Source organism: Varanus komodoensis, unplaced genomic scaffold (genome assembly GCF_004798865.1).
Source record: "Varanus komodoensis strain SLA01 unplaced genomic scaffold, ASM479886v1 scaffold1, whole genome shotgun sequence".
Classification (NCBI taxonomy): domain Eukaryota; kingdom Metazoa; phylum Chordata; class Lepidosauria; order Squamata; family Varanidae; genus Varanus; species Varanus komodoensis.
The window spans coordinates 115,166,242-115,185,367 of NW_025335268.1; the positions used below are offsets into that span (position 1 = coordinate 115,166,242).

The following is a 19,126-nucleotide window of genomic DNA, read 5'->3' on the forward strand; positions in this document are numbered from 1 at the left end:
GAACATCTCAATGTGGTATAAAACGTTCCCATTTAGTGCACTTGATGAGGCTTTCAGGGCCCTGCCATTGGCAAGTCAAATTCGCGCCTCAGCAGGTGAGAACAAAATCCGTCGACATCCTGCTTACAGGACCAGAGTGGGCGCAACTGGTTTCATCAGGAATCACTCAACTGTACCCCGTGCGTGGAAGCGACAATATTAATGTAAAACTGAGCAGTCAAACATCAATGGGTTGCGATTTTGATTGGAGGGTAAAGCTAACTGTTTCCAGATGACGTTGGCTGCCTTCCATTTCTGAACCCATTCCAACATCTGCCATTACTGGGCATAGTACAACGTCAAGATAAGTCAATGCGTGCACTCTTGGTCATCATTCATGGAATTACGGGAGTTCCATTGCATTGATGGGGAAGGAGATATACTGTTCAATTCCAGCACGTTCTTAAAGGTCTACTCTGAGAAAGAGCTTGCGCCTGCCCCAGTTTCCTGGGAACATCTCAATGTGGTATAAAAATTTCCCATTCAGTGCAATTGATGAGGGTTACAGTGCCCTGCCATTGGCAAGTCAATTTCGCGCCTCAGCAGGTGAGAACACAATCCGTCGACATCCTGCTTACGGTACCAGAGTGGGCGCAACTGGTTTCATCAGGAATCAGACCACTGTCCCCCGTGTGTAGAAGCCACTGTGTGAACATAAAACTGAGCTGTCCAGAATCACTGGGTTGCGATTTTGATTGGAGGGTAAAGCTAACTGTTTCCATATGCCGTTGGCTGCATTCCATTTATGAGCCCTTTACAACATCTGCCATTACTGGGATTAGTACAACGTCAAGATAAGGCAATGCGTGCACTCTTGCTCATCATTCACGGAATTACGGGAGTTCCATTGCATTGATGGGGAAGGAGCTACACTGTTCCATTCCATCACGTTCTTAAAGGTCCACTCTGAGTAAGAGCTTGCGCCTGNGTAATACAATGGCATATGTCTCATCTGATGCACTACATAATAAAATTCTATATTTGGAATACCTAATCCTTTCATTATTTTTGTGGTTTATACCACTTTTTAAATCAATCCCCACTTTTTTATACCCATCACAACATTTATTAATCATGTTTTGTCAATCTTCCAATACTTTTCCTAGTATCTTAATTGGTAATATTAAGAAGGCCTGGTGCCAATTTTATACTCTTTTCAGCACCCAGCCAAAATCTTTTTATTTAAACAGTATTTTAAAATCTAGCTTTTAAGTTCAGTTGCTCTGTTTTGCAATTTATTGTTTTGCTCTGTTTTATTATTTATTGAAATTGTTGTTTTAATTGTTTATAATATTGTAAGCCGTCCTGAGATCTTGTATAATAGAATGGCATACAAAAGCTTTAAATAAATAAATAAATAAATAAATATCGCAAACGAAAAAATAAGCTTAGGTAAAATTTTCATTTTACATAATGCTATTCTACCAAACCATGATAATCCTATTTTCTTAAATTCATGCATTTTCTCTTTTATTTCACATTTCACTATATCATAGATATTATTTTTTAAACATTGCTTTATACCTAAATATTTAATAATTTTACATACCTTAATTTGAAATTTACTTCTAATTCCTTCCTTCTCTTCATCATTGCAATGAAACATAATTTCCAATTTATCCCAATTAACCTGTAAGCCCATCATCTCTCCAAATTTTTCTAAATGAGTTTTAACCTCATCTCCAAAGAGTTCTATTATCTCTTCCTTGCATCTCTGCTGGGGTTCAGGATTTTGGGCCATAAAATAGAACAGCCAAGAAATTCCATTGGCTGTGGTATAATGACCTCTGAACATGACCGTGTCCACCTCAGCACAAAGGTCTTCCTCAGACAATGGATTCCGTTCTCTTCCTAAGGAAAGGACGCTGTCAGTCGGAAGGTGAATCCAAAAGCAAACACAAACTTTTAAACCAAGAACTGGATGCCACTTGAAGCAATATGGTAGCACCAGAATGCAATATTAAAGGAGTATTTTACTGTGCCTACATAAGATTGGTACCAAGCTCTATTTTTCTTTTATTGGTTGTCCTCTATTGTTCCACTAACAATTTCCTGTAATGTTTCTGTGGGTTTCTTCTTTGTCTTATTTTGAAGACAAGGAATTATTCAATTCAGACACAGAGGATGCATACAGAATTAAAATAAAATTAAGACCCACTGCACTAAAGCCTTTAATATGCAAAATACAAGCTTAACAGCTACGCATACTATCATGGTATTGTAGAACAGCTTCTTGATGGCATTTGCATGTGCTTAATTTTGAGGGCCATTGATTCTTGTGAAGTGGGTTACATCCCTGACCTTTGCACAAAGAAGAATATCAAAAAAGTCCAGGTGTCTCTTCTTCTGGATCTTTTCAAGCCCTTGCTCATCCTTGAGGACCTCTTGCCTCTCCCTAATTATTCGATCTGCATTATGAAAGAGAGTAAAGCACACACACACAAAAAAACCCCTTCTCTCTCTGAATACCTAAGCAGAAAGTAGACAAACCTTCTCGGGAAATGTTGGGCTGGAAATAGAGTTGACAAAATGCAGCAGAATCCATCCCTCTAGGAGTCATTCTGTGAATATTTGCAGAAGAAAGGTTGAATGTCCTGCAGCTTTTGTCCATGCCATTTACACAGCATGTGAGGCTCAGTTCCTGGCAAGAACCATATGAATGCTGGGCATATGTGCCAGGAACTTGGGTCCAGGGCCATGACAAAGTGGACGGGGGTCCAGAGAGCTGAGCCCAGGGAATCTGACAAATTCCATCCCCAGAATAGATTCCTCACACATTCCTAGCTGAAACATCTTTGAAGTAGCATCCAGAAATGCAACATAGGTGTAGGATACCTCTATCAACCTGTGTAGGGTCTTTCAATTCAGTGAGTAGAACCAGAACAAGAGAGAAAAGGGATGAGCCAAAAAAGCAAACAATAACAGTAATATTCCAACATAAGGATTTTCTGCTATTAACTAAAGAGATGGATTTCATCCTTTTAGAATGAGTAACATTCCTGCAAAAAAGCTGGGAAAGCGCGTTCGGTGATGGGGGAAAGGAGTGGAAGCTCAGGAGAAGAGCAGATGGCTATCTGGAAACCTCAAAGGCCTAGACTAGGACCGTAAAAGAGCTGGATCTTTTACGTTGGTTTGGCTGAGCCATACAGTTATCCCCACAGCTGCAGGCAGGCAGTGGTTTCCCACAATGTCCTGCTCCTGAGCAGAGCTCCACCAGTCTATTGAGTCCTTAGAAAGCAGTTGAGCACTGCTTCTTTGTGGAAGCGTCTATATCTTCCTCTTGAGCCAGCAACTCACTGGAGAGCCAAGAGGCAATTCTTCCTCTGATTCTGAGTATAAGCTCTCCTGCTGTGGGTGAAGAACAACAAGGGTCTGTCAGGAGGGTACTAGCTCTGCAATTGATGTCTGCCTATCTCTGAACTTTTACTGAACTTTCCAAGAGGAGGAAGTTTCCTGAGCTAAAGACAGGCCCTCCCCAACTGTGGGACTGGAGTCCTGTCCCCAAGCTAAGTTATCCTCCTCTTCTAAAGAGCAGCTTTCCAGGGAAGGCAGAATACTTGGTTGACCATATGGAGGTTAAGTGGAAACAACAGAGCCAGGCAGCTACCCATTTAGGCATAAGCCTAGAAAAGCATTCAACAGAATCTGCCACAAATGCATGAAGGCATGCATCCCATCTCATTGGTTCTCAGAAGCAGCCATTTTACAAAGAAATATGTCCCCCAAATTACAGTGCAGTCTTTTAGAAACAGCTAATTCAGTACCCCTGTGGTGAAAGTCCTGTGAAAGAAAGATACATAGAAAGACCAAAGGAACATACCTGTGTAGAGATGAGTTAATCTAAAAGCCTTGTGGAACTGATTTCATGGAGAACGAAGCCGGTAAGATCAGTGTAGCACAGAGGAACCATAGTTCTATTATTAACCAGAAAGGTATGTTCAAAGATGATTTTAACATAAGAATCATCCCTTTGAGAAGAAAAGAAGACATAGAAAAATCTCTGTATGCTCAACTCTACTTTTGTTCTAAATATACTTTATTTTTCCATAAACAAATAGACTCAGTAGAGCAACAGCAAAGAGAACTATTCCTCATTATTCTAGTATTAAGAATATTGGTTCAGCGACAGCTTCATAGCTAGTGCCTCATAGCTCCTCCTTTGAATCTTTGTGCATGGAGCTTTTTTTCTGAAATCAGATACTTTTTTATGAATCCTGATTTGGGATTTGGGTGGAGAACCCACCCAAATTCTTGCAAATGAGATTAATTTTCTCTGAATCTGATATTCTGATAGGAAGCATCAATTCAATCAACAGCTAACACCAACATTTTAAAGCTATCATCAAAGTTAGTTTCCAAAAAGAAAATTTGTAAATATTCATGAAGCCTATTACACTTTCCCACCTGTAAATTGAGCTGTTTTGGGTCAGCTATGGCATACCCTTTGGCTTGCTTTCTCTGATTAAGGTGAATAAAATATTTGATGGTAAAATCCAGTCAAAGTTAGGCACCTGTAACTTTTTCCTGTTGAAGGAGATTTAGTACGTGATCCTATGCAGTACAATCCACAGAGGTAACTTCCATTGTGTTTAGTGGGATTTAATTCCAAGCTTGTCTGCATTGTGCCCTTTATTTAAAAAAGGTTTCAGTGTGATCCTATTAATGATAAAATCTTATATGCTGTTCTGAATTTCAGAATTCAATATCCCCTTCCAGATATTAAACTAATGTTAAACAACCTTTAGTTTAGTTTTTATATATATATATATATATATATATATATATATATATATATATAGTTGTGTGTGTGTGTGTGTGTGTGTGTGTGTGTAAATCACAGATATTTAGTATGTATATATTGCTTTTCCAAAGTGACTAGGCATTCTACATGCACATGCAAGCACATACATGTACATTACTGTGGACAAAATGACTACTCTTCTTAAGCAGCACATACCACTAACTTTCTCTTGTCACCATGCAGCAATTCTCAAAATGTGCTGTAACACTGATCCTATGTTGGGTAATTTGGTTTTCAACTCAGTCTATATTCTTCATCCTGCCTTCTAGATAATTACAGTCCTTGGATGTTAGAAGACACCTTGGTATTCTTGTATTCTGCAAAGACCAAGGTGGCAATTAGAATTTATTTTCTCCACCATGATGTACACAAGTGTTGGACAAGACCCCAGTGTAATTTGCAATTAGGAAAAACCAGCCACAGCCATCACAGCCACTTCCACTATCTGAATACATGTGCTAGTCAGTGGACAGCAGCTAATATGGCTGATTAAAGGTGAAGTAATTGAACAGAGTAGTAAGTCTCAGCTGCTGGATAAGCTCAACTATTTGATAAATTATAGTGGAAATGCTAAATCAACTTTATTGGAACTTGTTTTAGAGCACCATCAATAAATACACGTGAGTTAAATGAGTTTCTTCAATTTCAGATGTACCCCACTCTTGGATTGTGTCACAATCTGCACCACAGGGATGGAAGGCTTTTCTGGGTCCGGTTTCAGTTCAAACCGGAGCAAAGTCAAGGCAAGAGCCACTTTCATCTCAGTCATGGCAAACTGCTGTCCGATGCAGTTCCTAATTAAAGAGGATGGGAAAGTATTAGATTTTCCAGAGATGACCACAGAACATTTGGCAAAATCAAAGAAGTCCGTATTTCAGCTCTAGCACTTGGAGTGGGTGATGACCAATTTTCACGTGGAGTCAATATTCATCTACTCTGAATCTGATCTATATACCCATCAAGACAGCTGTCCTCCTGCTGTGGTGCCTGGGCATTTTGAGAAGATTTGCAGGCATCTGGGTCAGAAAATGAAGTTCAGGTAGCAAGTGGGATGGGGAAATTCTATAGCACTTTTTTGTATTTTCAGCTGTTAATATGGACAAATAAGAAATCAAACATCTCTAAGGAATTAATAAACATTCCTCTGGAGAATTGGTATTTACTTAATGTGCACATCTGTAGAGAGTTAGAAAGAAAGCCAAACAAAAGGGGGGGGGGGAACCCAAATACTCAAAATACTAAGTTTCTAGGAGGTGCAAGTGGGTCTTTTTAATGTGGTGCTTGAATGCACAATCGTTTGCTGTTCACAGAAACGGAATGCAAAAAAGCAGCACCCAATACTAGAAATAATAAGTATGTATTTGAGAGGAGAGGTTCTTTTCAATATATTTTAAATTACTGCATATATACCGCTTTTTCTTAGATGCTGCTGAATACATAACCAGTTGCATGAAGTGGACTAGCACTCTTTTCAAGGGCTATAATCAGGGAAAGCTCAACAGCGGTGACTATACCCCGGGTGCCATTTCATGCAATAAACTCCTCCACACAATCCATGTGTTCAGGAATGATTAAAAGTAACCTTGCAAAGTCTCTTCTCCCATGTGGCCTCAGCCATGCCCCAGTGATAATTCTCAGGCAATGCAAAAAGAGCCTGGAAAAAGAAGCACCGCAGTGTAGCCACCTCCAGAGTATGTGGCTTCAGAAGATATGAATGAGGGGCACGGGGCTGAACATGTTGTCCAGTCCTGGTATAACTGCTAGTCCATATCCACAAATCCAAGGACTAATGGTTTCCTGAGCATAACTGCTAGTGTAAATATGGCCTTTAATGTCACTACCTTGGTCCGGCAGAAAAAGGCAGGTAAGCATAGGGGTGGCGCAGGCTTGCATTCTCTGGGGAAAATCTCGTGGGGTCAAAGACCTGAAAGAGGAAATGCAACATGTGACTGTCTGGCAATGGAACCCTGGACCAGCGGGTGTATGGCAGCCACTGGAACTTCTACAGGGGGCCTGTGGTCAGCCAGCTGCGATGATTTCAGAATGCAGCCCAATATGGGTTCCAATGACATGGAAAGTTCCTAAATATCAAAGAATCTCTTCTCATCAAGAAATCACCCATTGTATGAGGAAGATGGGGGAAATGTTGCTGAAGTCAGTGGGCCTAGTCAACACCCACCTCCCCCATCCTCACATTGAAAAAACACTGGAGAGGAACATGGAGGGCTGAAGAAGCTAGGCTGCCTGGAATGCAAGTGGAGATGAAGAAGTGAGCAGGAGGGTCTACAGAAGGTTAGGCAGGATAAGGTCTGTGAAAAGTTGTACTTGGCTACAGGTGCCACTAGAATGGCTCAAAGATGTCCTACCGAAAAAGGAATCCAGGACAGAGGTCCCCAAAAAGCTATCCTCCTCATAGGTTGGAGAGGGGAGAGATCAGGCTGTTCAGATATAAAGCCTATGGCAGAAGGGCAGAAATGCAAAGGAAGATTGATAAAATCAGAGACAGTACACAGAAAGAAGCCCAGAATCCCAAAGGAGCAAAATTGCTGAGACTGCTGAAATGTTGGATCCATGTGTGACAAATGCCTACATCCAAGACAGCTCCACTGTCCCAAAGTGCATTTGGGCAGTTGGCATCCTACCAGGCAATCTGAACAGACTTAGCTAACTGTATCTTAGCCACAAAAATCTGAAGCTTATCTTTTGAAATAGACTTACCAATTCCAAATAGTTTGAGATTTTGAAATGCAAGTTAACAGTTGTTAAGTGTATGGGTCCAACCACTGGGTAATTTTCTGATTTGCTGCCTAGACCACCGATATTTCTTAAATTCCATAAAAATAAGAGTTAAGTCACTCCTTCTGTGGTCTTCCATACTCCATCTAACTGGATTCCAATTTTCTCTCCTTTAGATCATCCTCTTTATTGGAGAGAGGATGCCTATTCTCATAAGATTCTACTTATGTAGGAGACATGCTACTAGATTGGTTCTATATGGAATTCTGCATATACACATGATTATTGCCTTCCATTGGTTGCTCCTTCCTTCCTTCCTTCCTTCCTTCCTTCCTTCCTTCCTTCCTTCCTTCCTTCATCCCTTGGCTTTTGTTTCAGATAAATTCCTTTTCATATCTGGACAGTTGGCTGCCTTATTTGAAAAGGGAATTCTTAAGAAGCACTTCTTCCTGCTAAAGGCTGCATTGTAAAGACTCCCATTATTTCAAGCTAATCTGGCAGTATTTGAATATTCAAGCCTTTATTCATTTACCTCAGGATTATCCCATACTTCAGGGTTTCTGTGGAGTCCAAATACATTCAGTCCAATAAAAGAACCTGAACAGAAGAAAGACAGTTCAGTGTGTGATTTCACAATTTGTACATGCCGTAATGGTCCCCCGTGGGGACTGGGGATGCTGCCAGTGTGGTGCAATGATTGGTGAACAGAACTGGGAGGACTGAGTTCAATTTCCCAATCAGCCAGAAAGCTTACTGGGTAACTGTGAGCCAGTCACAGACTCTCAGCTAAACCAACTCCACAGGGTTCTTGGAAAGATTAAATGGAGAGGAAGAGGATCAATATAAGCCACCTTGGGTTTCTTCCAAAAGAGAAAAAAAAGGTGGGGTATAAGTGTTGCAACATTTAAAAAATAAAATATAATAAATCAACATGTCATTGGTCTTCTTTCCTAGAGTGTTCATTTCACTCATGCCTTGATGATAGCAAGATTAGACCTATGCAAGCCCGTGGTTCAGAACATCTAGTTGAGAATTCATTATGAAAGGAAGCTTATGTATCTCACAGTGACATGATATCAACTTTACTAGCCTTATTTCTTGGGCAGTTTATAGTGCTGGTTAGATCACTAAAACTTTAATGGATCTTAATGTCTTCTCCAGTAAGAACTTACCCATTTACTCTGTGTAAAGGAGTATAAATGAAGTGACTCTGACACCAACATAAAATATTGCCATTTCTATATGGCAGGTAGGGGACCATGCTGAACTAGTACAAGCCCTTTCCCTCCAAAACACAGCCTCCAATCATGTAACTGGCATACTCTGTATGAACCTTCAATCACATGAGAAACCTCCAGGCTAACCCTATCATTTTGCAGAATTAGGCAGCTGCCTTAGATGGCAGATGCTGGATGCTGCAGATGGAGCAGAAATGGCAGCTCTTTGGATGTGGCACTCTGGTGAAGAACAGAGTTCTGTTTCTTCTCTTCAAAAGAGTCAGGGAGCGTTACCCAAGCCAGATAACAGTGCAATTGGATGCTTCCACTTATTAGAATCATATTCCATGTTGGACTTCTATCTCTCCAGGAACTTTTGCAGCCTTTTAATACAAGGACTTATTTTTTGTTTGATGCTGTTCCCCAGTCTCGCTATAAGTGTTGCATAACATGTTGAGAAAAACAGTTCTTCATGCATTGAGAAAGTCCTTCATGCAACAGTCCTTCATGCAATGGGAAAGTTGAAACAAAAGACAGCTTCAGCTATTTGGCAGTCTAGTAATAATAATAATAATAATCATCATCATCATCATCATCATCATCAGTGCTTTTTTGTAAAAAAAAAAAAAAAGGTGCTGGAACTCTCTACACACACATAATGGTCGCCGCCGGCAGTAAGCACTCAGCGCGCGACCACACACACCAATCCCAAGTCGAACAGCATCCCAAGCCGAGCAGCGCCCTCACAATCAGCGCGGACACACAAGCAGCCCGCAGGCGATTCAAAATCACTCCATTGGAAAAATCCGTTAAAATAGGTGCCAGAACGCTGTTCCGGTGCGTTCTATAACAAAAAAAGCCCTGATAATAATACTAGTAGTAGTAATAGAAAAGAAAAGAAAAGCTGACCTTCTGGTAGAGTTCGTCCATCATGAAATGTCAGATGTGAACCCAGTACCCGAACTACTACAGATGCTGGAGGGTAAAGTCGAAGGCTCTCTTTAATACACATAGTTGTATATGCCATTTTCCCCAAGTCATCCCTGTAAAAGATCAGGAAAAGAAACTAGATAAAATATAAATGTTTGATTTTTTTCCAAGACTCAAAAAAAAATCTTCACAAGATATTTCATATCTATAAAAGTAAGCTGTATAATTGGTTGAATCAGTGTCATAACATAGGGCATTCACAAACATGAATTTTAAAAAATAAATTCAAAAGTCATTAGGCCTTGTTAGCTCCAATCTTGAGGAAGAGCACATAAGCCAGGACTTTCTTCTTCGAAAATGTGAAATAAGGTCTGTTTCAGATATAAAGTCATATATGACCTATAGGATCATATATCCTTAGAACATAGGATAAGCTGAAAGTAGATCTGATTCTGCTATTAGATCTCCTGATTTTTGGGAAGCGCTGTGTGCTCAGTTCAGTTTTGGTGCCCAATTCTTGGGCATGGAATTCTTTAATTCCAAGTATGTTCCTTTTTAACCAAGTAACACTTCCAGCAACAAAGAAAGGAGGAAAGAAGACCCTTCAAACCTGCCCACCAGCTGTTTAGAGCAGCTACATACCCCAGTCTAGAAAGAAAGCTGAAAACAAAAGGCGAGGCAGAAAATCAAATCCCACCATTGAATAGTTCCTTGGTCCCCAGTGAGTTCCATTATCTCTTCTCTGCATCTTTGCTGGTGTTCAGGATTCTGGGCCATACAGTAAAACAGCCAAGAAATCCCACTGGCTGTGGTATCATGACCTGCAAACATGAATGTGTCCACCTCAGCACGAAGGTCTTCTTGAGACAATGGATTTCCTTTCTTATCCTAATAATGGAAGGATACTGTCAATTTGAAGGTACATCCAAAAGCAAACACAACTTTTAAACCAAGAACTGGATGCCACTTAAACAAATGTGGGAGCGGTTGGAAAGGAAACAGTTATTATTTTTTATAGTAAAAGAGAAATATATTGTGCATACATGGAATAGCATTTTCAAGCTATACTTTCTCATGATATTAGTTGCTCCCTCCAAGACTCCATTCTTGGGTACTATTCTAATATTTGTATACTTTCCTAATTCTTTTTAGACTCCGAGGAGTCATAAAAAAAAATCAAGGCCCACTTCATCAGAACCTTTCATATACAAAATGTGTGTGCCAACACTTCTATACATTAGCCTGGGAATCACAGAAAGTCAGGTTTCCCATGGCTCTTGCATGTGCTTAATTTCCAGAACATTGACTCTTGTGAAATGGGTCACATCACTGACCTTTGCACAAAGAAGAATATCTAGAAAATCCAGGTGCCTTTTTTTCTTGTATTTCTCAAGTTCTTGTTCATTCCTGAGAGCCTCTTGTCTCTCCTGAATTATTTTGCCTGCATTAAATATATGAAAGAGGAGTGAAAGACCAGAGAAGAGGAGATGAGACACGAGACACAACATGACACGACACTAGAAAAAACCCCTCCAGGAAAAATATGGGACTGGAGAGCTTTAGAAGTAGCAGATGACAATGCATTCCAGGATGGAATATTTCTATTTCTTTCTTTCAATCCAAAGGCCAAATATTATTTTGTGGAAGTTCGTGGGTACCACATTCCAACTGTAGCCAGGGTCAGAGATAAAAGGAAAAGGAATACACCAACAACAGAAATAATACCAGTATGTTTTAGTTTAGAGACCTTACTGCCAGCAACTTAAGCAGTAGTGAAGAAATTTCAACCTTTCAGAATGTGGGGGAAACAGCACAAAAGCCAGGAAATCACCCAATGACCAGTGACTGAAGAGCTATGTTTCATCCCCCAGTCTAACCCTACCTCTCATTACAACCGCTGTTGAAATGAGGTCCCTTCTGAAGAATTCCAAGCTTCTCGCTAGGGATAGAGACTGAACCAAAGGGAGAATTTGAAGACCATTTCCTACCAGTGCATTTTACAGTGTACTCTTTTCTGCAGCAGACTTTACCTCATGGTGTAAAGTGGAAGAAATGGAGGCCACCAGGCATCCAAATAGTCATAAGATTGGAACATAGTCCACATGAATCTGCCTCTGTTGCTTGCAGCTGCTCAACCCATCCCATCAGTTCTCCAGAGCATACATTTGAAAAACAAAAGAAATGCATCCTCCAAATTAGGATGCAGGTTTGGTGCTCCTGAGGCAAAGTTCCTGTGAAAGACCAAAGGAACATACCTGTTTGGAGGTGGGCTAATCTACAGGCCTTGCGGAACTGACGTCCTGGAGAACTGAACCAATAAATGAGATCAATGTAGTGCAGAGGTACCTTTGTTCTTTCATTAACCAGAAAGGTGAGATCAGAGATGGTTTTAACATAAGAACTATCCCTTTGAGAAGAAATAGAAGAAAAGGAAAATTTTCAGGAGGCAGAAGTCCATTTTTCATTTGAGAATGCTTTTATTTTTTTAAATTTAATACCGCAACATTAAAGAGGACTCTGATGCATTATTTCTAATATTAAGACTATTGGTAAAGGGACAGCTGCTCCAACTCTCCCTTCAATTCAACACAACCTTCCAGAAGGAGCAATGAAGTATTGGTGGCCTCCTATTTCATCTTTGACACAGGGCAAAAATGAAAATCAGATTTTAATAAACTGGTCCTAATTAGAGGTGCTTCCAACTATTTGCTGTGAAGAATCTGGTTTAATTCTTATTATCCCTGCCAGCCCTTTGCATGCCCTTCTTGTGTTTTGCAACAAAATGTCTATAAATAGTGGTGTGAAGATTATTCAGAAATTGTCCAGTCATAGACATTATCTCCTACGATGAACAGATGCTTTGGAATTTGGTAGCTGTTGCATAATTTCCACAGAATACACTTCTGTGGTATGTGTTTTCAGTATCAGCTATGAGCCAGGAGACTCAAGGACTAGGGACCATCTCTGATCTATTTGTACTTTATACCCATTTAATTTTAATTTCTAGGAGTTTACTTAAACATGTTTAAACCTGGACTTTAAAATGTTAGGTGAGAGTGAGGAAATGTACAGAATGGTCTACAGCCTCCTGATATGTGAGTATTTGGTAGAAACCTTTCCAACCTCACTGCCAAGCTTTCTGAAGGCCAAAAGATGGTTCTAAGCACATTCAGATTAATGTATAGTGGCGAGAGTCCCCATCATCAGAAAGCACCTTCCCCTCTGTTGGGCCAAAATCACAAAAGTCTGCAGGTGCACAGGGGCAGGGCTGATACATAGGACCCCACAGCTTCCTTCCCATATTTGCAATGAGTTCCTCAAGAAACCTTCCCAGCATATGTAACGAGGCAACTAAACTACTCGGTCCTGAAGTGCATAAACAGACACAGTGCAATGAACCTGTGGCCCAAACGATTGTGACAAGATAGGAGCTGACTGCAGAGCGTGGTCTTCATTCACAATATGCCTGTGAAACTATGTGTCATAGTTCTTACACCTAATATTTATATTTCAAATTTCAGAATTAAAATATCCAATGGCACATAACATTGTAGCTTTAGTGGGAAATGTGAGGTTTCAGTCTTCACTTGATGGTAAAGTCCAGGTGACCAAACCTATGACAAAAGCTGAAATTGGGCATGACTGAAATACTATATTTCTGGAACAATTTCAGTATGCCTGAAATAGTTCTATTTTACAGCAACTTTTCAGGTGCTTAAATTCAGGAATTTTCAAGGAACCATAAAAGAATCTGAATTAAAACACATTTTAGAAAAAAACAGGAATAGGACTTTAAATGCTTGGTGCAAAATTCAGTTATCTCTCAGAGCAATCCATTTGTTGAGATTAGATAGCTTCATTGAATAGGCATAGGAGTTCAGCTAAAACCTGTTCTACATATTGAATGTTATGATGACAGCATAGCAGATTTACATCACTGTACTATTTCTGTTGCATGGGGAGGACATGACCAAGGCAAGGAGCAAGAAGGGTGGAACTAGGAGAGGCACGAACTATGTTAGAGACCGAGACCCATTCAGAGGTTGGCCCTGCTCCTGACAGTGGCACCTTATTGTGCCTGCAAAAGTGCTCCTAGCCTCAAATGACCTTCCCCACCTGTCCCAGCCACTATTCTATAATATATACAATATGATCCTAGCAGGGAGCTATTGTAGGAAGAAAGTATAAAGGGATTTGGCCTTTCACCTTAGGGTACGCAGTCAGAAGTAATGTCAGGAATAACCACCGTAGATGCCCAGCAAATGAAAAGAATTCAATAGGAATAGCCTCTTAGACGCAGCACTAACTCAACCAATCACAATCCAGAAAGTGGGATATCAGTTTTCCTTACTGACCTATTCACCTGGCAGTTGCTCTGGAAACTGAAGGCACATTTCATGATGATGTCCAGCGTCATCAAGCTGACATGTTCAAACATCTCCACTGATACTTCTGAGTCTTCTTGGACCAGCTTTTCCAAGTTATCCTGATAAATTAATATATTGTGTTTATTTAATCAACTTATATACTGCCTACTTATGATATATAAAAATAAAGGAATAAAATTCTGGAAGAAAGGGATGTGAAAAGGAACAATGTTGCCCATCAAAAAGCAGCAACTGGTTTTGATGATCAGGTCTGGCTTTTCAAAAAAAGGTAAAACCACCTGCCCAAGATATTCATGTACACCAGTCTTCCTCAAACTGATGCTCTCCAGATAATTAGGACTGCAGCTCTGGCCAGTTCTGCCTAGCCTGGCGAATGGTTAGGGGTGATGGGAGCTAAGGTCCATCTGGTAGGCACGTGGCCAGTGAAGACTGGTGCAGACCACTAAGGCTGGAAGACTTGGGAGTTAGTTCATTTACCTGGGAGTCAGACAATAACCTGGGAGTTAGTTCTACTGAACTCAGTGGGGTTTACTTCTGATTCAACATGTCTAGGATATTTTTTTTACAAGTTCCATTTTTACATTCCTAAGTGAAGGTATGTGATCATTCTTAGTGGAGCAGCCTGGAGGGATGACAGAAAATCTTTATTCTTCCCTCTTGAATTTCTACAAAGGACTCCACCGGTGTTTTGCTCCGCATGTCATTGCCCAGTCATCGATGCAATTCACAGAGAGATCTAGCAGGCTTTCCTTCAGAACATTTAAGTTCTCAGGCCAAATCAGCTTAGACGAATAATAATGGCCAATTTCCTTAGAAGTCAACAGTATGGAAATGTCATGGATGGAGAGGCAGAACATGTAGAAACTACCATGATCGCCTAGGAACCTCCAGGTTGAATGGATTGGCCTTAGCAATGGCAGCAATTTCCCTTGCCCTTCTTTTCCAAAGTGATTGTGGGCAGAGGGGCTTTGGTATCTTAAACCCACAGCTGTAAAATTCATTGTATGTATTCGACATAGCTTTGGTTACCTGGGGAATCCTAGCAGCTGAGAATGAAGCACTGGTATTAGAAATGCAGAATTGTAAGGGTCTAGAGGAGGAGTGGTTAGCTCTCCAGGGACTGTGTAGCATTTCCTACCAGCATCACTTTGACCGACTCTGCAATGGGGGTTACATAAGACTTCAGAATCTCATAATGGAATCCTGGAGTGAGCAACTTGCGGTGCTGCTGCCACTTTGGCCCATTCAGGATTAGCAAGCCCCTTCCTAGAATGTGGGAAAAAAGGGAAACAACAGAAAAAGTTCCCATTGTTCAAAGACATTTCACAGATCGAGATCTGAAGAGAGGTGCATAATTTTATTTAGCTGTTTATTGATTTCAATGTATATGTCACTACCATGACTGGTCTCTATTCCTAATAATGGAATATTAGTTTTTGTAAGGTGATAAAAACATGCTAAGTACACCAAGATGTTTCCCCAGTCAGTAGCTCTGGCCATTTAATACTTCATAGAGAAATGCTGGGAACAAATAAAGGCAAACATTTATATGTGCAACTGTCTGAATTTAAAGTGCACACTGTAGTTATACAACAGAGGGGCAAAGTAGACCATAAACAGAAGACACATAAACTATTTCTTGTAGCTTTCTTGATAAGGAAAAGCGACATAAAAAGCTTCCATGAAGATTGGAAGAGCAGCAGCATCAGGTTGCTTTCGTCACCCACACAGAGTATCTTGGCATCGTTTTCCCTGTGAGAGACTAGTAGCTGCAATTCTGAGTAAAATCAATTGGAGGAGACAGCATTTGGTAGACTACGCCCTCCATTTCCCTTCCCAGACTGGCAGAACTTTGGCTGCCTTTCAGTCGACACAGATTCAGCACACCACAATGTGAAGGCAGAAGAGCAATACTGGATTATATCAGAGATTATCTAATGCCGTATTCTGTTGCCGCAGCAAGCAATTACATGCCCATTGGAAGGCCTTAAATGGGACACGGGGCACCACAGCAACCTCCCACTTTTTTCCCAGACCTCAGCAACCATTTCCCAGCGATAGCGTTCTTCTCCACATATTCCACATAGGTCCTTTCTGGCCTCTAGCCTTGCTCTTTCTCTCCTCTCCACCTTGATGCTTCCCACACCACCCCCATCTTCAGCCTTGTTCTTTCTCTCCCCTCTGTCTGTTGGCTTGTTATTTCTCCCTCCCTGCCTCACTTTTTCTCTCCCCCATGCACACCTCTTTAGATTGCTTTGGACTAGCTAGCCGCATGACAGCCATTTTGTGACTAACCTAAATCTCCACAGAAGCACAGGAACTGATGTGGCCCCAACATCGGTTTCTTGAACTGCCAAATGTGTCCCTGGGTCCAAAACCCCTCTTCCCTGTTTCAGGAACCCTGTTCTTCCCTAAGTGTGCCACATTCCTGCGTTAACATAATATTGTAAAATTGTATGTATCCAACGGGGTGAACACAGGCCATATGCAACATGACACCTGGGATGCCTGGTGGGCCGAGCTGGACTTGGTGACCATGTGAGGTGGAGCCTCGGCACAGTATAATAATCTACCAACACAAAAGGAGCGTGTGGAGCCTCATTGCAGCACGAGCCGGAGGCACCCGCCCCTCAGCTGTTGTACCTGAATAAAGCCCTGCGCTTATGCCCTACAGTTGTCTTCAGCCTCCTCCTGGCTTGAGTCCTCTCAGGAAGGAAACTCAGGGTATTTTTACCTAACATACGTCTGGGAATGAATTGTTTTTAAAAGTGTGCCAATATGGCATCCTCCTTCAGAAAACAGCGTGACGCAATCCTATGGATTCTCAGATTCAGAACTGGGAACAGAAGTCTGACCTTGGGGCGGGGAATCTATACTCAGATCCCCTTTCCTCCCCAGAATCAGTGTAGAATGAACTTAACCAGATGCTGCTCTGAGTGACCTCAGAGGTGGGTGAGGGGGCATTCTGGCTGGTGGGCAGGAAAGGAGCCCAAAGCCGCCAGGATACGTACAATGTCTCTTGGTGGTGCTCCTGCCTCTGTCTCTCTCTGTGTAAAATCAAAGAGAGGGAGAGGTAAAATCAGCCATCTGGCTGCGTTACAAAGCAGGTAGGGTGGGAAGCAGATTTTGCTTCCAGCACTCCTCCCACTTTGCAGTTGTAAGCCTCTGAGTTTGGAAGCTTATGCTATGGTTGTTGTGATATGAAAGTAAGCCAGGGAATAGAATATGAGAAATACATACCAATCCATGGAACCAGTAAGTTGTAAGCTATGAGGCATTTTGGATCTGTGTAGAACAAGACAGTGAATAAAAACTGTGTCACGATATGCAAGATGCATGAAAAAACAAAACCCAGATTTTTGTCCAGGTACTAAACATTTAATTGCTGTTATTTAAATTATACTGGAAAAGCATGTGCAAGATAAAGGCATGAAAAAACAGTTAACAAAATTCACAATTAATATATGATCAAATTCTGTATGTGTTATGGTGCTAGATATTGTAATACACATGTATACCATTTATTAGGAAATAATTTAAAGCGTTTGTTTTTCAAAATTTACGCACTTTATGAATGATGATGATGATGATGATACCTGATTTTATGGCATTACCTTTTTGCCATGTTTGGAGCTTTCATTGACACACTGAAGAAAGCCATGGCAATTAAACAAAAAGAAATGTTAGAAACCTGCTCCAAGCTTTAAGAAAAGTCAGAGAAATGTGATTGTGACATCTAAGGGCGAGACAAAAGTTTGCTAAAGATGCAGTCCTGTGTATGTTTACAGTGGGGGAAGTGGCCTACCTGGCGTGCCAGCAATGCAGGCCTTTGTTCTGACTAGATATGCATCTGATTGCATCCAAGAGACAGATTTGACTTGTCCTCTCCTATCTGGCCAGGCTAAGAGAAAGTGCACATTACCAGGGGGAGTCCAGAAAAGGTCTCTCTGTGGTCAGTGCTGCATGCTAGAACTGTGACAATGACTGTGTGGTTAAATAATAATGGGTAACTGGGCTTTGTCTATGGGGGGGAATTACAGCTATATCTTATTATTACTGATATTATGCATTACATTATGTATTGTATAATTGAACTAAGGTTTGTTTTGGTTTTGTGTTGCTTAGTTAGATATTGTATTGCGTGTTTGTATAGATTTGTTTCAAATATTTGTTTTTTTGTTCTATTGTAAGCCACCCACAGAGCCGTATGGGCTATGAGGCAGCATACAAATATAATAGATGAAATGAATGAAATATCATTCATCAGTTTTGTATACCATCAACATCTTTTCCAACTGGATTGACTCCATGGGTTAGGTATTTGAGGCAGTGTTTTACAGTGGTCCCAGTCTTATCTCTGGGGCTAGTTTCCTCAGACCCTTGGAAAGGTATTATCCTGTCCAAGGTGTTGTTCAGTACTTATATAAAGCCACCGGGAGAAGTCACTGGGAGATTTGGAACCAAATGCCATCGGTATGCTGATAGCATAGTCTGGAAGTTCAAGATCAGTGTCTGGATTCAAAGGCAAAACACGGAGGGACAGCAAACAGAACCAGAATCTTAGCTAGATGGAAGTCCAGTGAGGGTGGTTCCTGGGTATGGAAAATTGTCTGTCTGTCTGTCTGTCTGTCTGTCTTTCTAAGTTTTTCTATCCTGTCCCCTACAGAATGTCTCAGGACAGCTTAAAATAAATAAATAGTATAGAACAGCCCCACAGCATCAGACCATAATATACTAAAACCCCAATTAAAATCAATTAAACATTAAAACAAAGGGAAAATAGAAAGGTTTTTTATTCTGGATGAGATTGAAAAATCAGGTCTGGAGGTTCTTCTAGTTCTTTACTCTAGTCTGACTGCAGAAGTTCGGAGTGCCTTTTACCACCTTTAACTATTTCACAAGTTATAGTCTCTCCTAGACAGAGAAGGATTAGCCACAGTGATATAGGTACTAGGAACCTCAAGATGGGATTGTGGGAATGCACTTTACATAGGACTGCCCTTAAGGCTACTCTG

General features: G+C 40.9%; 1 protein-coding gene across 4 annotated transcripts in view; it reads right to left on the reverse strand.

Annotated features, from left to right (window-relative positions):
• Positions 1–1,479: 1,479 nt before the first annotated feature.
• Positions 1,480–19,126, reverse strand: part of LOC123028901 (cytochrome P450 4A4-like) — a 34,882-nt gene continuing 17,235 nt past the window's right edge. Inside the window, exons 5-17 of one of the 4 annotated variants that reach the window (XM_044441237.1) lie at positions 17,352–17,396; positions 15,250–15,377; positions 14,079–14,209; positions 11,979–12,130; positions 11,058–11,164; positions 10,421–10,611; positions 9,703–9,836; positions 8,109–8,173; positions 6,682–6,764; positions 5,496–5,634; positions 4,997–5,157; positions 3,860–4,007; positions 1,480–2,600 (exon numbers count right to left, since the gene is read on the reverse strand). In XM_044441237.1, the coding sequence (XP_044297172.1) occupies positions 5,080–5,157; positions 5,496–5,634; positions 6,682–6,764; positions 8,109–8,173; positions 9,703–9,836; positions 10,421–10,611; positions 11,058–11,164; positions 11,979–12,130; positions 14,079–14,209; positions 15,250–15,377; positions 17,352–17,396 (1,253 nt within the window). In that variant the 3' untranslated portion in view covers positions 1,480–2,600; positions 3,860–4,007; positions 4,997–5,079. Of the gene's footprint in view, positions 2,601–3,859; positions 4,008–4,846; positions 5,158–5,402; positions 5,635–6,681; positions 6,765–8,108; positions 8,174–9,702; positions 9,837–10,420; positions 10,612–11,057; positions 11,165–11,978; positions 12,131–14,078; positions 14,210–15,249; positions 15,378–17,351; positions 17,397–19,126 lie in introns of those variants that run through there. The other 3 variants (XM_044441265.1, XM_044441247.1, XM_044441256.1) reach the window with 3 other exon arrangements.